Genomic DNA, 19,181 nt, shown 5'->3' on the forward strand with positions numbered 1-19,181 from the left:
GGGTTGCCAAAAGCAGAGCCCCAAAAGCTGAAAATCAAAAGCCCAAATAAAGCAAAGGCTCTTTCTCTCTCTCTTGCTTGTAAAAATAAAGCAAGTCCTAAAAAGTTGTCCTTTTTAAAATAAAACAGAAAAGCTCTCTCTCTTTCTCTCTTGCTTAATAAAGCAAAAAGGCTTTTCTCTCTCTCTCTCTCTCTCTCTCTCTCTCTCTCTCTCTCTCTCTCTCAATTGCGTAGCAAATAAAGCAAGCCAAAATCTGCCAAAAAGTTGAAATTGCAACCACTGATGCTTTCCACAATATGCTCCCCAAAACGTGGGGATCCGTACAGCTGCCACGTGTCAATTGCCACGTCAACAAAATCAAGGTTTCGAATTTCTGCAGAAATTAGGGTTGGGGTTAGGGTTAGGGTTTCAGGAAATTAGGGTTTCCTTCAGAGCGGGCAGCCACGTCATCACTTTGTGACACTGGGCCTGATGCTTTTGAGTTTGTATGCTTTTCAAGGCCAAGGGCCTTTAAATATGTGTAGAGGGCTCAATCTTTGGCACGCTTCGGCGAGAAGGTGCAGAGCGCGAGTACCAGCATTGTACCGAGTTCAAGTAATATAAAGAAATACCGAAAAGGGCGCCAAGGTTTGGGGCCAGTGCTCTCTTGGGGTGGAATTCCGCCACTCCCCGTCTTGTGTCGTCTATCTCGTGAAGTGCTTAAAGTTGTTCAGTCTGTTCTTTTTTCGTTGGCACGTGATGCCCGTCTCGTGACAGATCGCCAGAGAGTAAACAAAAGAGAGAGGTGTAGAGAGGGCGAACAGCCCAAAACGCTAGCTTAGTGATACGCTGCGATAGAGAAAAGGAGGGCGGGGGGGCGGGTGGGGCGTCCCTATATAGGGCCCCCCTCTACATGGCTGACTCTCACAGATGCACCTCACGACATCAAAATGAGGTTGCCCTCTTAAAATACGCCATGTGTCATAAATATGACACCTCAGGATAAATGGGCACTTGGCACATTTATCCACATCAGCATAAAATGGCACATGGCCAAAACACTGCAAAAAAATGAGAATTGACTTTGTAGAGAATCAGGAATTGGGGTTCTGCCTCTAGCCAGCCTATTGGGCAGGTGTGTACATGTCTCAATAGGCTGTCACAACTACGTCTACCTCTTAGACAGAACAACCCTCCCCCTAATCTGGCCTGGGAGATATTGGAGTCACAACCGGACAAGAGATGAAACTCTAATAGATGCATGGGTTGTTGGGGGGATTTCAACGATGTTGAGGTTCATTTTACCTTCTTTTAAAAATACTAGAGGAGCAGGCTTATGAATATTTTCTTGGTGATGCTCTAGACACCTATCTTGCTCTAGTCACCTATCGACCCATCTAAAATTTTGTAGAATTGTTGCTCAGGTCTATTTAGTACCCTGACACCATGGTTTTGTGAGTATTTCTAGGACTGCCTTAGGTTATCTACCGTCCTATTTTCTTAAAGGGTATTTTTGCTTGTGGTTTTTCAATGTCCAGGAAGGAGTAGCGAACAATAATGATCTTATCAATGGCAATATGTGGCAACGTGTGCAATTGTTACAAAGGTTTTTTTTTTTTTTCTGTTGTTATACCTACAAATGTTTCATTTGTGTCTTTATGATTCTTGTTTAAGTATGTTTTTTCTTTTTGACAAGGATATGGTGGACTGATACTAGGTTGACAATCCCTTGTCAGCTGTTGGCAATGTTCTAGATATTTTCATTCTAGAACATTGCCAACAGCTGAGAAAGGTTTTTTTTTTCCTGTTGTTATATTTACAAATATTTCATTTGTGTCTTCATGATGCTTGTTTAAGTATGTTTTTTCTTTTTGACAAGGATATGGTGGACTGTACTAGATTGACAATCCTTTGTTGGCTGTTGGCAATGTTCTAGATATTTTCATTCTATGCAATATAGAAAGTTTGTACTCATCTACCTGAGAAAGTTAATGGTTAGGCTGTATTGTAAATGATCACTATGAGTTTATGTGGAAGGTTTTAGGATTTGGTTTTTCTAGATAGGCCAAAGAGGCAGGTTGCTATACCTTCCAACTAGGGATTGTACCATTATGAAGGTGTTCCTAAACCCAACTCTGAGATAGAGCAAGGGTTTTCTTTGGTTTTGCATTGACTTTCTATTTCTAGAGAGGATCCTTTATTAATAATGTTGCATTTTCTTCCTAAACATGAGTTTTTTTCTCTGGACTGATTTTCTCCCTGGCCTTTTTACGTTTTGAGCCATGTCGGAAGTGGTCGTTTTTTTCTTGCCTTTTGGGATGACGAGTGTAGCTAGATATTTGCCTTGCTTTTCTTTTGCATGTGCTGCTTTGGGAGAGTGTTGGTTGTTTTTAGAAATCATTTTCAGCTTTTGGGCCTAGTTGTCACGTGTACATGGGCTCGATGGGCCACATGGATATGCGACGACTAATAAGAGCCAAACCTTAGACTAGAAAACCTAGGGGAACTAGTACCGGCACCCTTTGAGCGTGTAGGACTTGCATGTTTGGACAGTTCCATTAGATTGGTTAGAAGCCTTGCATAACCCTTCGTGCATAATTAATTGCACAAGGCACGTGCTCTTGGTCATGTACTGGCTGGCCCTGCAGGGCATGATATGTGTGAGCATGTATGTGCATGACTCATCCGAGGTGTGTGTGTAGGTACTTTGTCTGTTGGATCCGCTACTTGAGGCACTTCGCACCAAAAGAAGTCCAAAAGTCAGTTTTAAGAGTTTTATCAACTTTGACATCTTATTTCAGAGTCATTGCCCTACCTCAACTTACAAAATTTTACAAATAGCGTTATGAAGGGTCAAGTGAGCAGAAGGAAGAAGAGACATTGGGGGTGCCCTCTCTGCTTCTACCGTTTTCAGCCCAAGGGGCAAGCGCCAGCCATAAGGGGGGTGACCATCCATAGTAGCGGCAGTCTTAAGGAGAGTGATCCATTAGCAGGAGGGGGGGCAGCCTTAAGGAAGACACGTTGGCGATCCCAGCCAAGGTGTGTCCTCCTCTTCTAGAGTCTCTCTCTCCCTGGCTTTTTGGTAGCTGGACCTCATCCTAAAGGTTCTCTGCCTAAAGCGACCCTTTTGGAGTAATACCATCGCGGAGAAGCTCTTGGATCATATCATCAGCCCCACAGACATGGTCACCATGAAACGCGCTTTGGTGGGTCCGAACAAGTGAAACACTTTGGGCATTGAAACGTTTCGCTCATAAAGTGAAACACATGCCGTTTCACTAACAAGTTACCATAGGTTTTAGGGTCTTTCAAATCACTACATGCACGTTTCAGTCCCATGTTTCATTGTGCTGTAACATCAGACTGAAACATTTCAAAATGAATCACCATGTTACGAGGGTGAAACGTTTCGGCTTGAAAACGTTTCGCAGTTCCGTTGCCATGGTCACCATCGACGGGTCGGGATAGGCAAAACATTTCTGGCCTTGAAACGTTTCTTCATAACGTGAAACACATGCTGTTTTACTAACAACAACATACCATAGTTTTAAGTTTTAGGGTCTTTCAAATCACTATATGCACGTTTCAGTCCCACGTTTCATTGTGCTCTAGCATTAGATTGAAAGGTTTTGTGGAGAAATACCACATTTTGGGGGTGAGATGTTCAGCCTTGAAAAATTTCATAGTTACGTTGACATTTATTCTGATTCACATCTCATGCCTTTGATGCCCTTAAATTTTAAAGCAATTTTTCGAATCACTCAACCCATCGTCTGGGATGGTTTGGGTCTCATGGGAGCACATATCCACTCCTAAAAGAATGGGTGGGTGTAGCTATTTTGGATTTATGGACATATATGACAGCTAGACGTTGAAGCGTTCTTCAAACTATTTGTATTGATTCCATGCAGCGATGGATTTCTATTGGTTGAGCTGCTTTATAGTTTCCATTTTGTGTCGAGTGCACACGCAAAATGCGTTGTGCAATAATAAATATTTTATTAGGTAGATACACACTAAATAAAGGAACAAAGATTACACAGTGAATTCCAAAACATAATTACTTGTAGATTTGTATTAATTTGAAAATGAGTTACATCACTTTAGTGACAAAGATAGATGGAATTTACAATGGGTAAAGAGGTTGCTAGCTTAGGCAGGCGTAGGGCATTATTGCACCACACATAAAGAGTATACAATCAACTGATGGGAGCCCTCAAGCCACATAGAGCTGCAATCCATGTATCGAATATCGGAAGCCAAGTATCCTTGTCATTGGTGTTGACTGAAAACTTCCAAGGTTTGGCATCTGCTTGAGGGTGAGGTTTGAAATGAACCATGGCTCTCTGAAGTGGCTCCATATGTGGATGCTATACACAGGGAGAAATAAAGTCCGTACAAAATTCTTTGCACAAAACCTTGCTATACCAGGAAAAATTCATGAGATGATGCTATACACATCAAGCACATTTTGGAGATGTTTAACTTTTGTACAACATTGTTTATCTGGTTATTAGACCATACTTTTTTGCTCATGCCTCCTTGCTTTGGAAGGAGCCTCACCGCTTTGTGCTTCCTCTATCTTGCATGATGTCCATTAGGGAGAAGTATTCCATGTGGCATTTAAGATTAAAAGTTGAGGACTTTATGCTAGTCTAGGCGAGAGTCTTTGAAAGTGGGAGAATAGAGACGGAGAGGGAGGTAGCAGAGCATTGTGAGGTAGAGGATGAGGGATCTGGAGAGATGGAGAATGTGTAAAAAATGGAGATGGAGAGGGTGGAAGAGGAGCATGGAGAATGTGGGAAGGGAAGTGGAGGATCATGGAGAGAGGTGGAGAGGAGTAGATTGTGATATAGATCTATACAAACTGGAGATGGAGAGGGACATGGATGAGCATGGAGAAGGTGGAGGGAGGCAGCGAAGCATGCAGAGTTGCAAATTTGGAGAAGGAGATGCAGATCTATACAACATGGTAAGCTCCAGATTTGTGAGATATGGTTTCTATGAAGAGAAGAGGAGGGTTGAAGAGAAGGAATCATGGTAAGCTCCATATCTCCTAGGTATGGTTCCTAGGGAAAGAGAAGAAGAGCTGGAGAGACAATGCAGATCTCCTAGTTATGGCCCCTAATTGGAGAAAATAAAGGTATTTTCCATGGATAACTAGAATAGGGCGTTTTAGAGAGTGTAGAGAGAGAATGAGATCTGCAACATACCTAAAAGGTGGGAGCAAGAGTGATGAATTTTTGAAAAGTGGGAGGGGGAGGTTGGAATGATGATAGTGGGAAGTGGAGTACACATACTGGTAGCCTAAAAGAAATCTCCACCTATCACAAGCAAGATAGCTACACATCACTTCTTGAGTAGAGTATCTTTACCCCTAGATGTATCTTGTGGTTTTTTTTGGGATTTTTTCCCATGATCTCATTGTATATCTCCCAAGGTTTTCCCCATATCTCTTGTATATGGACCTATGGTTGATATTATGTAATGCAAAGGGTTAAAAGCCCCACTTTTTACTGAAGAGAGAGAAATGAAATGAGAGAGAGCGACAGAAAGAAAGAAAAAAAGATTTTTAACGCCTAGGCCGAAGTCGGCATATGACACAAATCAAGTATACATGTGTGTATGTCCTCCATCTTTTGGAAAAGACAAAACAATCCAAACTTGTATAGAACAAGAAGAAAAAGCCCTGGTGTATGATGGGATATATTGGGGGGGGGGGGATGGAGCTCTAGTACTAGGGATATGTGCATGTCTACATGCTCAAGGTGGTACAATCATGCAGATGCATCTAGCTAGCTAGCTCCATCCTGTGCTAATAGGGGGGTGTAAAATGTGGTACATGGGAGGATCGGAAGGGCTGCTCGAATGAGTGCAACTAGGTTAGCCATCATCGGGGCTCGTCTCTCCTCAGGAGCTTGATGCTCTCGGGTCTGGATCTCCTCAATTTGTCTGCAGTGGAGTCTTGGGGCGTGGCATCCGGTAACACGCGGGCATTGTCTGGCCCCAACCTACCGGAAAGTCACTCCCCTTGGTGGATCTGGGAGTGGAGGGGGGGTGGTCCTCTGGAATACATTTGTAAGTTGTGACTGTCTCTCTGCCACTCGTGTCTCTGTAGGTGGCTACAAAAGTGTATATGTGTGCCTTTGTATCTCTAGCAGGAAGCGCCCCAATTGTTTGTGACCTCTAGGGTGCATGCTCTCGCGGAGGGTAGGCTGCCCTCTGAATAGTGACTTGTGTCTGCCTCTTATATCATCATAAGCTCTGCATCTGCAAACAAACTGCTCCTCACTCGCCACCTCCTCTTTGCATACTCGACAGACTCTCTCCTCCTTGGGAATGTCATTGTCCATATAGTGTGGTCGTATGAATCCGCCCTCCAATATGGTAAGGAAATGATCTTTGTAGTGTGACATCTTCCGCCTAAGGGAAGATGTGATCCAAGTCTGTTTGATATATAGCTTCCAGAGATCCTGTCTGAGCACTATGTTGCTCTCACTACGTGAGAGATGAACCTGCGGTGAGTCACGATTATATTGGAAAGGTGGGAAGCTCTCAAGGTCAAGACCATGTGCTTTGAACCATGCTCTAACCTGTGTGTACCATGCTCTGTCATACCGAGACTCTGCTATCTGTATACTTGACTCAAATGCTTGCCATGTGAGTCTCTTAGCAGGGAGCTCTCTCACTCTGTGGATAAAGTAGCGTCACGTGCACCTTTAACCCTATGTGCATGTGGACAAGTTGTAACTCCTATTTCTAGGGTTTAGGACATCCTTGGAAGTGTTAAAGGGTCTTGTGAGCCTGTACGCAAGACATGAATGTCTAGGCACTTCAGAGTATTTGCATACCCTCTGATTGCACATGAGCACAGCTAGTGTCCGCTTGGTGTAGGCACTGGGGAGTGTTCCCATACAACACCGTTAGTACGAAGCCTAGGTAAAACTGCACGTGATGCACCTCTTATTAATAGTTGCTCAATTTTTTGATAAGTGGCATTTTAGCATCAATTATAAGGAACGTGGGGGCTCAAATTATGACTGCTCGACCAGCATGAAACTCCTATATACATGACCCTACGGGTCACCTCTTAAGCAAATCAGTACTCGGCACTACTAGAACGAAGTACCTGCAGCCTCAGCCAGTGTTTTCAGCACTCAACCTCAGCGTTTTCAGGACTAGCATCAGCGTTTTCAGCACCTGCAGTGCCCAGCGTTTTCCGCCCTGCATAGCCAGCGTTTTTCAGCATCAGCATCAGTTGATTCATCCTGCAAATCATCAGCGTTTTCAGCATTGCGGATTTCCTCCAGATTTCACCCCTTCATCGCCAGCAATTGCAGATTTCAGCCTTTCGAAGCCTTAGCGTGTTTCAGCATCCAGCCTATAGCCTCGCAGTTTCAAGCATTACCGCAAGTACCCATCAGCATCTCAGCATCTAGGACCTTTGTATCAGCATTTGTGCAATCTAAAGCAAATACCTCTCTAGCAATAGAGAGGGGGGCCCTTGGAGGGGGGTTTGGGACCCCATCTGGTGTTAGTCTTCTCTCTCTCTCTCTCTCTCTCTCTCTCTCTCTCTCTCTCTCTCTCTCTCTCTCTCTCTCTCCCTCCCGCGCTCTCGTTGCTGCCTCGCGCTCTCCCCCTCTGCACCCCAGCTCCTTCGCTGCCCCCCCCCCCCCCCCCCCCCCCCCCCCCTCTGCACCCCCCTGCTCCCTCGCGCTCTCCCCCCCTGCACCCCAGCTCCGTCGCCTCCCGCTGCCTCGCGCTGCCCTGCTCCCTCGCATCCCCCCCTGTTGCGTAGAGAGAGAAAACTGAGAGTATTGAAGCGTAGAGAGAGAAAGTTGCCCGTGCGTAGAGAGAGAGCTGAGAATATTCAAGCGTAGAGAGAGAAAATTAAAGAGTAGAGAGAGAGAAATGAAAAGCGTAGAGAGAGAAAGCCTGCGCGCGTAGAGAGAGAAAACCTGTACGCATAGAGAGAGAAAAAAAAAGAAAAGAAAAGGTGTTTTTTTCCCCTCTTCCACTTCCCCACTTTATCCTCTTTTTCACTTCATTCTATCTCTCTCCCTCTCCTTTTGCGGCCTTCAATCATGACGAAACAAAATGGCAAGGATGACCCTATGGAGGATGCCATTCAAAAATGCAAAGAAGAAATGAACGAGTCCATCAACAAGATTAATCGCCACCTCTTAGGTACTATTAAGGCACTCGACAAGCGCATGTCAGCACAGGAAAGCACGATACATACATTGGAGGATCGTGTGAAGGCCCAAGATAAAGAAATTGCACTACTCAAGAAAGAGCTTGCAGAGGTGCGATCGCAAAACGTCCTCGAAGAGGGAGAACTTCAGCCCCGAGTAATCAAAGAGCTTAACACGATTAAAGAACAAGTGCAGGCCATCAAAGAAGGTGAGGATCAACAAAAAGAAATGACGACCTCGTGGGTAAAATTTAAATGTCATCACAAAGACCCAACAAAAAACAAAAGAGGCCGAGAAATGGATCGAGATTGTCAAGAAAGGAAAGGGCAAGGAAATAACCACCACCCCACACCAACCATCATTAACCTTACACTAGAAGAGGAGCAAAGGAAACGTGTGCGGGCCTTACATGTAAGGATATGTGGCCTCAGAGACCAAGATAATGTGGATGAAGAGGTGAAAGAACTCATGACTTTGGTGGGGGTTTAGGAGCAGACACATACGAGGGCTTGGAGAGTGGGCAATAAGAAAAGTGGGAGCAATGGGGAAACCTCGAAGGAAAGGGCACTCATCCTACGTTTCCCCTCCATGGAACCGACTCCAAAAAAGACAGGCATCTTTCTTGGAGATGACCTCACCCTCTCGCAGATTGCTCATATGCAAGAGGTAATGCCATAAATTAGAGCAACAAGGGAGAAAGGGAAGATTGCTTTTTACAGGGATGGAAGGGTGGTGATACTGGAGCGACGCTCCGCATGACGGTGCGAGATCTATGGGACCACACTAAAGATGGCAGCCTGGAATTGTAATGGGTCGCTCCGTCTTGATGTAGGTGCCTTTGAGGATAGTTTCACTGGGAGAGATCATTTTCTATTCTGAGACGCATCAAGCCCCTGGGCAATCGATGCCACAGGTGAGCGGATATAGATGGGAGACAGCCTGCAGACAGGAGACTAGATCGGACCATCAAGGATGGGGCTCAAGGGGTGTGGCAATTTTATTCAGGAAGGAGTTGTAGCCATTGATATATATAGCATGTAAGGATGAGCAGGCTAGGTACATGTGGGTGAGGCTAAGGGCAGAGACAGGCAGATAACTCTACATTGCTATTTGTTACTTTCCTCCTAATACGTTAGTATATGCATCACCTAGAGGACAGTCACCCTTTGCTATTTTGGATAATGACATATGGGAGTTTTCCAAGGATGGTGACATTGTCACACTAGGGGACTTCAATGCTAGGACTGCCCATCACCAGACAATATATTATGATACTTTTGAGGAGATGCTTAGGGAGCTGGACGTTACAGAGATGGGCCTATCCAAAGTATCACAAGATGAGGAGTACACTGAGTATGGCAGACACTTGATAGATATGGGAACTGCACATAGATTGGCCATTTTGAATGGCCTACAAAGATTTTCGACAGCTGGAGGTTTTACATGCTTTCCACATCGACATGGTGCTAGTACAGTGGATTATGTTATGGCCCAGCCAGGTCTCATTCCATTCTTTCAGGATTTCATGGTGGGCACTAGGCCAGTTGGAGTAGCAGTTGATCATGCTATCTTGTCTTTCACTCTTACGTTTCAGTTCAGCACAGCTCCATTAGGAGAGGTCCCCACGCACACTCGGTATACCTTCATGAGGGAGACGGATTCTGTGTATATGGATGGGATATATAGGCAGCTATGCCCTCAGGAGCCGGGACGGCCACTAGATGAACTCAGTCAGATATTGACAGAGATGCTCCATGATGCGCATCAGAGGCATACTCCCACAGCCAGCCTACAAGAAAACAGTCTGGGAGCATGCCCCAGAATAGTTGGTATGATGAGGAGTGCAGAGAGATGAGGATCAAATTACAGAGGGAAGTGCCGATGGGTATTACCACACATAGAAAGTCACCGATTATCTTTCGCCGCCGTAGTGCGACGAAAGAAAAGGGCTTATCTATCTCAGCTAGAGCTGGATCTGTATCAACTATTTATGAGTCAAGACTCAGGCAAAGCATGGAGGCTATTCCACGAGCATTCACCACCACCAGCAATCACCTCCACAGAGACGGGGGAATATGCCACACCTCTCTACACAGCATCAGGGCAACCACCTCCCTGAGACATGTACTTTCTTTATTGCCGAGAGGGTAAAGAAAGCCATTCACAAGATGAAGACAAGGAGAGCACACGATCATGATGGTCTGGTAGCAGAGCACTTCAGCCATGCTAGAGATATGCTTGCAGAGCTTCTTGCTATGATGTTTAATTGAGCCATGCATGAAGGCTTTCCAGAGACTTGGAGTATGTCTACGATTATGCCTATTTTCAAGTTGGGAGATCCCATGATTCCTGGAAATTATCGCACCATCATGGTTGGTCACACATTGGCTAGGTTGTATGCATCCGTTCTTGAGCAAGAGCTAAGTAGATGGGCAGAGCGAGAAGGCATACGAGCACCAGGGCAAGCAGGATTTAGAAGAGGTTTCTCCACTCTTGACCAAATTCTGACACTCAGAGCTATTATTGAGGAGGGTAGACACCATGGCAAGAGGATCTATTGTAGCTTTGTGGATTTCCGCAAAGCTTTTGACACAGTGCCAAGAGCCAGACTTATACGCAGACTACAGGAAATGGGTGTGCCTATATAGAGCTGATAAGGGGTATTTTGGCTTTATACAGGATAGTGATGGGGCGGGTACGCACTACTGAGGGAATGTCTGACATGGTCTACTCCACTATTGGAATGAAGCAAGGATGCCCCCTATCTTCGACTCTTTTTGGGATGTATGTAGATGAGTTTTCAGACTATGTAGAACGTCAGGGAGACAAAGGGGCTGAGCTAGCAGGAACATGGATTCTGTTGTTACTATATGCTGATGATATTGTGTTGATTTTTGAATCTCTAGAGGGGATGCAACATCATTTAGATGCTTTGCATACATTTGCTAGCGATAGTGGATTGTTGGTCAACCTTGGGAAAACCAAGGTTGTGGTGTTCAACACCACACCACAGTGGATCAGGAGGTCAACACCCACATTTACGTATGGCCAAGAGAATGTGGAGTACAAGATGCATCTTGGGGTAGTTTTCGATGGACCGGTGTTTTTAATGAGGAGAGCATCAGAAACTAGACTGACAAGAGCATATGCAGCCTTGGGAGGACTGGAGAGGATGTGTTCGCAGGTTTAGTTCCAGGAACCGCGAACAAAGATCTGGCCTTTTGACACTCTAGTGACTTCAGCTATGCTCTACGGAGTTCAGGTATGGGGACCCTTAGTAGAACATCATGGGAAATCTGGCAACACAGATGGATGGAGATATATGGAGAGGCCTTTGGTCTCTATGATCGCCCGGATGATTCAGGCTAAGGCCTCAATGCTTCATGAGATTATCCGAGCCCAGCTAGCTGGCCCTCCCTCGTGGTTGAGGCACTGACTAGATCAATATCCTTTATACACAGTTTATGGGACCTCCCCAGGGACAGATATGCTCGGCTTGCCCTGGAGTCATCTCGACAACTAGCGCTACAAGGCGATACATCATGTTGGTATGGACAGATGACAACATGGTTTTAGTCACATGGTTTCAGCATGGATAGATTGCCTCTGTTCCAATACTCCCTGGATGCACCCTCCCTGTCTCTCACACAGAAAGAGATCACCAGACTCATATGCTAGGATTTGATTCAGCTGGATACCAGGAGCACATGGATACAGTCGACATAGGAGTTGGGCACGAACCTTCTACTGAGAGCATCTTCTTCAACTCACGGAGGACGGTTTTTTTGACTAGGCCTGCATACATGGATACGCACTTATCCCATGGGATATGATGCGCTATTGGGCAGGTATGCACATCCTCACATCAGCTCCAGATTGAGACTGGCCGATTTCGAGGGATACTAGTAAGGGCCAGAATATGTCACCTATGTCACTTAGAGCCAGAGACAGAGCTGCACTACACATGTCATTGCCCGACGTACTATGAGGTACGCGGCCGCTTCCACTGTCTATTCAGAGAGGGTTTCGGACCATTTTCTAGAGTCATGAGATATGACGATCAGAGATGTCTTGGATTGTTCCTACTAGAGTTGCACAGACTTAGGGAGAGCTTGCTGAGGACATCAGGGGAGAGACACTCTCAGAGACGAATCACAGATTTCTTTACACCAGCCAGGGGAGAGCCAGAGGAGTAGTCATCACAGCAGATCTCAGAGCCCACCTACACTAGAGGTATGTTGATTGACCGAACCATTGAGCTAGGCCAATCCAGACGCCCACGACCTCAAGGAGTCTCCCACCATCGACGAAGGCTGCAACAGAAGATACAGATCACTCTAGCTCGACATGCAAGACGCCCAACGAGAATACTGACCATGGAGGATGTTGATGAGATTCGACAGAGACCGATGAGAGATTTCATTTGAACCCAACAACCCCCCCCCCCCCCCCCCCCCCCCCCCCCCCCCCTCTATCCCGTTTCAATTCCGAATTAGCCCCTTAGTGTTTTAGTGTTAGTTAGTTAGTTCTTTGTACTCAGACATGGTATTAGATTCACCAATTGTAACTTTTTGGTCTCATAGGTCATTTTGGCCTTTCGAAGATGTTAATATAACATTTCATTTCATTTCATTCTCTCTCTCTCTCTCTCTCTCTCTCTCTCTCTCTCTCTCTCTGTCTCTCCTACTCCTATTGATTTAGCTCTTTCTGAGGATACACCACACTATGTTGTCTTAGCCCCCTACTCACTTCACCCCCTACCCCCTACTCATATCCTACACAAGCCCAGCTAGCAGCTTAGGATTCTATAGTATTTTTATTTTGTTAGCTCACATCTAGCAGCTTAGGATTCTATAGTATTTTTATTTTGTTACTCAGACTTTGTATCAGATCCACCACATTGTAACTTTCTGGTCTCATAGGTCACTTTGGCCTTTTGAAGACGTTAATATAACATTTCATTTCATTTCTCTCTCTCTCTCTCTCTCTCTCTCTCTCTGAGAACCTTCACTCACAATATCATTCTCTTTTCTCTCTAGTCTATTGGACAACTCTCATGAGGTAAAAGGAATTCTCTGATGAAGTAAAAAGGAACCTTGAGTACTCACTGAGCACTCATTTTGAGCATTCACCATTAATTACTTCTGCTGCACATTACATTGGTATCAAAGCTCTTTGGCAGTGTTCGGTATCATCATTCAAGAAAAGAACCTAAAGAATCTCTCGAAGATGTTTTCTCAAAGAATCTTCGTACCCTTAGTCCATTGCGCATTGGGCGCGCTCTCGTCTTCATCGCTCTGTCTTAAGGGCAATTAAGCCATCAAGAACCACAAAATGTTTTGCTTGTTTGAGATTGCACGTAACCCAAGACCACTTGGACGTGTCGATCTCTCTAATATGTGTTTTTGAAGAGTGACATGTAACCCAGACTTGTCCAGTCTCCCCTTGTTCCTCTTTACCACTCATTGAGAGCGGACCTTACACATTGCGCCAGGCCAATCGACGTGATGTGGAAAAAAGCAACCTTGGTGTGAGCGCAAGCCCGCCAAGGGGTGCATCCGCAAGAAGGAGTTGAGCTTGGGTAAGAGAAAAGCCTTCTTAAACGCAGATTGCAAGCAGTACCAAGTACCAAGAACCCAAGTACCCGAAGTACCCAAGAACCCCAAGAACCCCAAGTACCCAAGCACCCCAAGAACCCAAGTACCCACAAGAACCCAAATATCGCACGTACCTAAGTACCCTAAGAACCTCAAGTACCCAACTACCCCAAGACCCCAAGTACCCCAAGTACTCAAGTACTCAGTGCATGGTTATCACCATAAGCAGAATGGATACTTTACGTGAAGGTGATGAGAGTGGAATTGGAAAAGAAGAGGTCTCTACACCAGGAGGATTGTTTCTAGATCCTCCCCCATCCCCATCTACACCACGGATTGCACCAAATTCTATGGAGGCTTTGGTTAGGTCTATGATGGAGATGATGCTACAACAAGAGGCTCAATAGGCCGGTGTGTAAAGGGAGCGCGAAGCTCAACGCATAGCGGCTAAAGAAAAGAGGGTAGCTATGGAGCTAGAGCGTGAGCAGGCACGCGAAGCTCAATGCATAGCAACTAAAGAGGGCCGCTATGGAGCTAGTGCGTGAGGTGCAACAAGACCAATGCATGTAAGAGTTGGTTCTACAAGTGCTCTCCTCAAAGCGAGAGCCACTTGAGGAGGCCGGCGAGTCATCACGTAGCACAGATAGAGACGACGACTCCAACAACTTACTCACTGAGAAGTTGACTTTCACTGTTTAGTAAGTATGATGGTAAGATGGATGCTTCTATGATTCATTCTTGGTTGTCCCCAGGTCGTAGACGAAAACTCTCGTAGGCCACAACATGCCCGTCCTGCTTAAGGGAAACTCCAAGACTAGTCCCACATGCATTGCACTTGATTAATGTCTCGTGCACATCTAATCCTTTGTGCATGTGGACAAGCTACCTCAGGTCTAGGGTCTAGGTCAGCCTAGGAAGTGTTCTAGTACCTTTGTGAGCCTGTACGCAGGTCGTGCATGTCCAGGCACATAGATTAGTTGCATATCCTCTGGTTGCACACAGCGTAATCATTAGCATGGCATTCAGTACCCATCATGAGCATTTTACAGAGCATAGAACCCTTTTTCCCAAAATACACATTTTCCACTTATTTATTAATAAGTGACTTTTGTTGGAAAAGTGAGTAGGGAAAATTGCTAAGGGACTGTAAAAGAAACTTGACAGTCACTCAGTAGAGGCAAGAGAAACAAAGAGAGCATAGGCAATCACTTGCAGCAGGCCCTCTAGCGCTCTTCCTTAGCAAGACTGCCACCCTCAGCAAGACTCCCTCAAGCAATTCAGCGCTAGCGTTTTCAGCAGCCCCTCTTAGCGTTTTTCAGCCTGACAGCCCAGCGTTTTCAGCCCTACAGCAACAGCGTTTTCAGCCCCACAGCGACAATGATTTCAGCTTAACAACAGGAGTATTTTCAGCCGGATAGCATCAGTTTTATCCCTAGCCGTCACTGCCGTTGTCGCCGTCAACATCGACTTAGCTTTCCCTTGCGTTATAGCATCAAGTTCATTGCATCAACACCATTGTACCAGCTTTGTGCAATCAATAGCATAGACCTCTCTCGCCATCGAGAGAGGGGCCCTTGGAGGAGGGTTTGAGAACCGCTTTGTGTCGTATTCTTCTCTCTCTCTTTCTCTCACTCTCATGCACTTCATTCACAATAGCATTCGCTTTGTTTGTGATCATTGCACTCTCTCTCTAAGGGACGGAAGACTCTCCCTTCCGTAAGTAAAAGGAACCCTTGAGCACAGTTCGGAGCACTCATCTTGAGCAATATCAACATTCACTTCCGCTGCACCTTACATTGGTATCAGAGCTTTGGCAATGTTCTGTATCACTCAAGGAAAGAACCACAAGAAATTTAGCTTGTTGCAGTCGCACGTAACCCAAGTCCACTTGGGCGCGTCGATTCCTAATCACATTTTTGAAGAGTGACTGGTAACCCAAGAAAGAAGGGCTTGTCCAGCCTCCCCTTGTTGCTCTTTTAAGTTTTCACTCATTGAGAGCGGACTGTGCACTTAGCGGCCGGCCAATCGACATGAGGTGGGAAAAAGCAACTTTGGTGTGAGCGCAAGGCCGCCAAGGGGTGCGCCCGCAGGGAAGAGTCGAGCTCGGGTAAGTGAAAAGTCTTCTCAAACACCGATTGCAAGCTACAGAACTTAAGAACCTTAAAAACTGAAGAACGTCAAGAACCCAAGAACCTCAAGAACCGAAGTGCCTCGAGAACTTAAGTACTCAAGATCTCAGTGTATGGTGATCACTTGAAGCGGAATGGATACTTTGCGTGAAGGTGATGAGAGTGGAGGTGGTGACAAAGAATTTTCCCCACCAGGAGGATTTTTTTCTGACCCTCCCCCTTCCCCATCTACGCCACGGGTTGCACCAAATCCTATGGAGGCTTTGGTCAAGTCGATGATGGACATGATGCTACAACAAGAGGCGCAACGTGTCGCCTTGGATCGCGACTGCGAAGAAAGAAAGACAGCCTTGGAGCGTGAGCGTGTTAGCGTGAGCAAGCACGCTTGGTGGCCGAAGAAAGAAAGGCAGCCTTGGAGCGTGAGCGTGAGCAAGCGTGCTTGGCGATGATGAGTGCGCAGCAATGTGTGCAAGTGATAGAGCACGAGGAGATGTACAAGACTTGAGCCTTGGAGAGGAGGCGTTGGTGTGCAGAGATGGGGGTGTGAGAGGTCGAAGTAGGGGAGAGAGAGAGGCTGCACAATTCTTGTAAGGGGAATAAGTTGAGAGTGGATTGGGCTCTCATTCCCTTTATTAAAGTATACGACTATTTTTAAGTTAGTGGCCAAGTTCAATGTGAACTTGGCCAAAGGTTAGTAACCTTTAAAAACTATACACAAAAGGGGTCATTTGGGCTTGGCCATTTGGGCCTTTAACCCAACAACCTCCCACTTAAAGGCATAAATGACGCCTTTAAGCTATGTGACTCCCACCATCTGTATGCATAGCTGATGTTGTGCTTTGGGTAAGCACTTAGTGAGAGCATCTGCTGGATTTTGTGATGTATGGACCTTAACCAATGTAGTAAGGCCATCCTCAAGCACTTCTCGAATGAAGTGATACCGCACATCAATATGCTTTGTGCGTGCATGAAACATGGCATTCTTTGCCAGACATATGGCACTCTGGCTATCACAACCAAGCATAGGTGCCTTGTCAGGCTAACCAAAATCACTGCATAGACGTGCTAACCAAATGGCTTCTTTGGAAGCCTCAGTGGTTGAAATATATTCAGCCTCTGTAGTAGACAGTGCAACTATCTTTTGCAATCTAGAACATTATGAAACAACAACTCCTGCAAGAGTAAACACATAACCACTTGTGGATTTCCGTGTATCCACATCACCAGCCATGTCAGAGTCACAAAATCCCTTCAACTCCAATGGTCCTTTACCATAGCAGAGGCATTTGTTTTTAGTCCCTTTCAAGTACCTCATAATGGACTTCCCTGCATCCCAATGCAACCTGCCTGGATTAGCGATAAACCGGCTCACAACTCCCACTGCATCGGCTATGTCAGGCCTAGTAGCAACCATAGCATACATAAGTGAACCACAAGCTGAAGCGTAATGCACACTTTGCATGTCATTGGCTTCTTCCTTTGACTTGGGGCAATCATCCTTGGAGACTTTGACATATGGCTATACGCCAAGAGGCTTTGCTTCAGCCTTTTTAAATCTGTCCAGCACCTTTTCAATGTACTTTTCTTGTGACAAATACAATATGCGCTGGTCCCTTTGCCTTCTAACCCTCAGTCCAAGTATATGTTCAGCTGTCCCAAGGTCTTTCATTGAAAATGCAGATTTCAGATGCTCTTTAAGAGCATCAACGGTGCTTCTTTTCTTTGCAGCTATCAACATATCATCCACATAGAGCACAAGAATGATAGGACTGCCATCCTCATCACGTTTGGTATAAAAACAATGGTCTGCATGGCTTCTTTTGTAACCATGTTTGAGCATGAAGCGGTCAAACTTCTTGTACCATTGTCTACATGATTGTTTCAGCCCATACAAGCTTCTATTGAGCATACATACCAAATGTTCCTTGCCAAGAATAACAAAACCCTCGGGTTGCTTCATGTAAAGCTCTTCCTCCACATCACCATGCAAGAAAGTGGTATGTACATCCATTTGGTCCAATTCGAAATCAAGGGCAGCCACTATGGCAAACAATACACACAAAGTGGTCATATTCACTACAGGAGAGAACACTTCTTGAAAGTTTATGCCCTTGGTTTGAACATATCCCTTTGCAACCAGCCTTGCCTTATACTTGGGTTTTGCATCAACTGTCTTGATTTTATACACCCATTTGTTAGGAATAGCCTTCCTACCTTTGGGTAATTCCACCAAATCCCAAGTATGATTAGCATGCAAAGCTTTAATCTCTTCCTTCATAGTAGGCTCCCACTTGTCGCTGTGCTCAGATGTCTTTGCCTCTTTATATGTAAGAGGCTCTCCCTCATCTGTCAACATAATGTAATGCAAAGAGGGATCATATCTACTCACAGTCCATCTTGGACGAGTAGACCGCCTCACCCAATGATCCACATTATCCGGTAATGGGTCTCCATCAGGTGGCATGGTAAAATCAACAATGGGCTGCTATACATCATTTTCAACACCATTTTCAGCATTGTTTTGTGGATGCAAATGCCCTTCAGGAGCCTCAATTTGCTGCCCAACATCATCTGGCTCAAACACCACTGGATCATCTACATTTTCAGCCATATGTGGTGCATCCTGAGGGTCAAGAATAGGCCTAACAGGTGGCTGGTCATGCTGAAATTTGACCCTTTTATGGTCATGCTTTGAGGCACAATTGTTTTGAAGCAACCTTGCCTCATTAAAAACAACTTCCCGGCTGCCTACAACCCTTTTGAGCTGAGGTAACCAAATCCTGTAACCCATTTCGCCTTCTTCACCATATCCCATGAAGAGGCCTTTAATGGACTTGGCATCTAGTTTGCTTCTCAACTTAGGTCTAATATGCACAAAAGCTTCATAACCAAAATTGGGTAAGTGATCATATGAAGCAGGCTTGCCAGACCAAACCTCTTCAGGGATGTCACCTTTCAAAGACATGTGAGGGGATCGATTGCATATATGCACTGTAGTTTTCAAAGCTTCTCCCCAAAATCCATGGGAAAGATTAGCTGTGGACAGTATGCATCTCACCCTCTCACAAAGTGTCCTATTGAATCTTTCAGCCACACCATTAGAAGAGGGGCTGTATGGCACAGTAAGCTCCCTCTTAATGCCCAAATTTTCACAAAATTTGTTAAATTCAGCACTTGTGAACTCTCCTCCATTGTCCGTACGCAAGTATTTCAGCTTTCTACCTGTTTGGGCGGTCACAAATGCATGAAATTTCTTAAACGCAGCAAAGGCTTCATCCTTA

General features: G+C 45.4%; 1 protein-coding gene across 5 annotated transcripts in view; it reads left to right on the forward strand.

The window, feature by feature from the left end:
* LOC147447076 (uncharacterized) overlaps positions 1-19,181 on the forward strand; it is a 186,405-nt gene that overhangs the window by 14,222 nt on the left and 153,002 nt on the right. For 3 of the 5 annotated variants that reach the window (XR_015189588.1, XM_086522983.1, XM_086522982.1), the window contains exon 2: positions 1,518-1,585. The exons of the other annotated variants lie outside the window; for them this stretch is intronic. Coding sequence is in view for 2 of the 3 variants with exons in the window: in XM_086522983.1 (XP_086379109.1) it covers positions 1,518-1,585 (68 nt within the window). In the remaining variant the exon portion in view is untranslated. The remainder of the gene's footprint in view (positions 1-1,517; positions 1,586-19,181) is intronic. 5 annotated transcript variants of the gene reach the window in all.

The sequence above is a fragment of the Adiantum capillus-veneris genome, chromosome 11, assembly GCF_014529385.1.
Source record: "Adiantum capillus-veneris isolate H3 chromosome 11, ASM1452938v2, whole genome shotgun sequence".
Lineage (NCBI taxonomy): Eukaryota > Viridiplantae > Streptophyta > Polypodiopsida > Polypodiales > Pteridaceae > Adiantum > Adiantum capillus-veneris.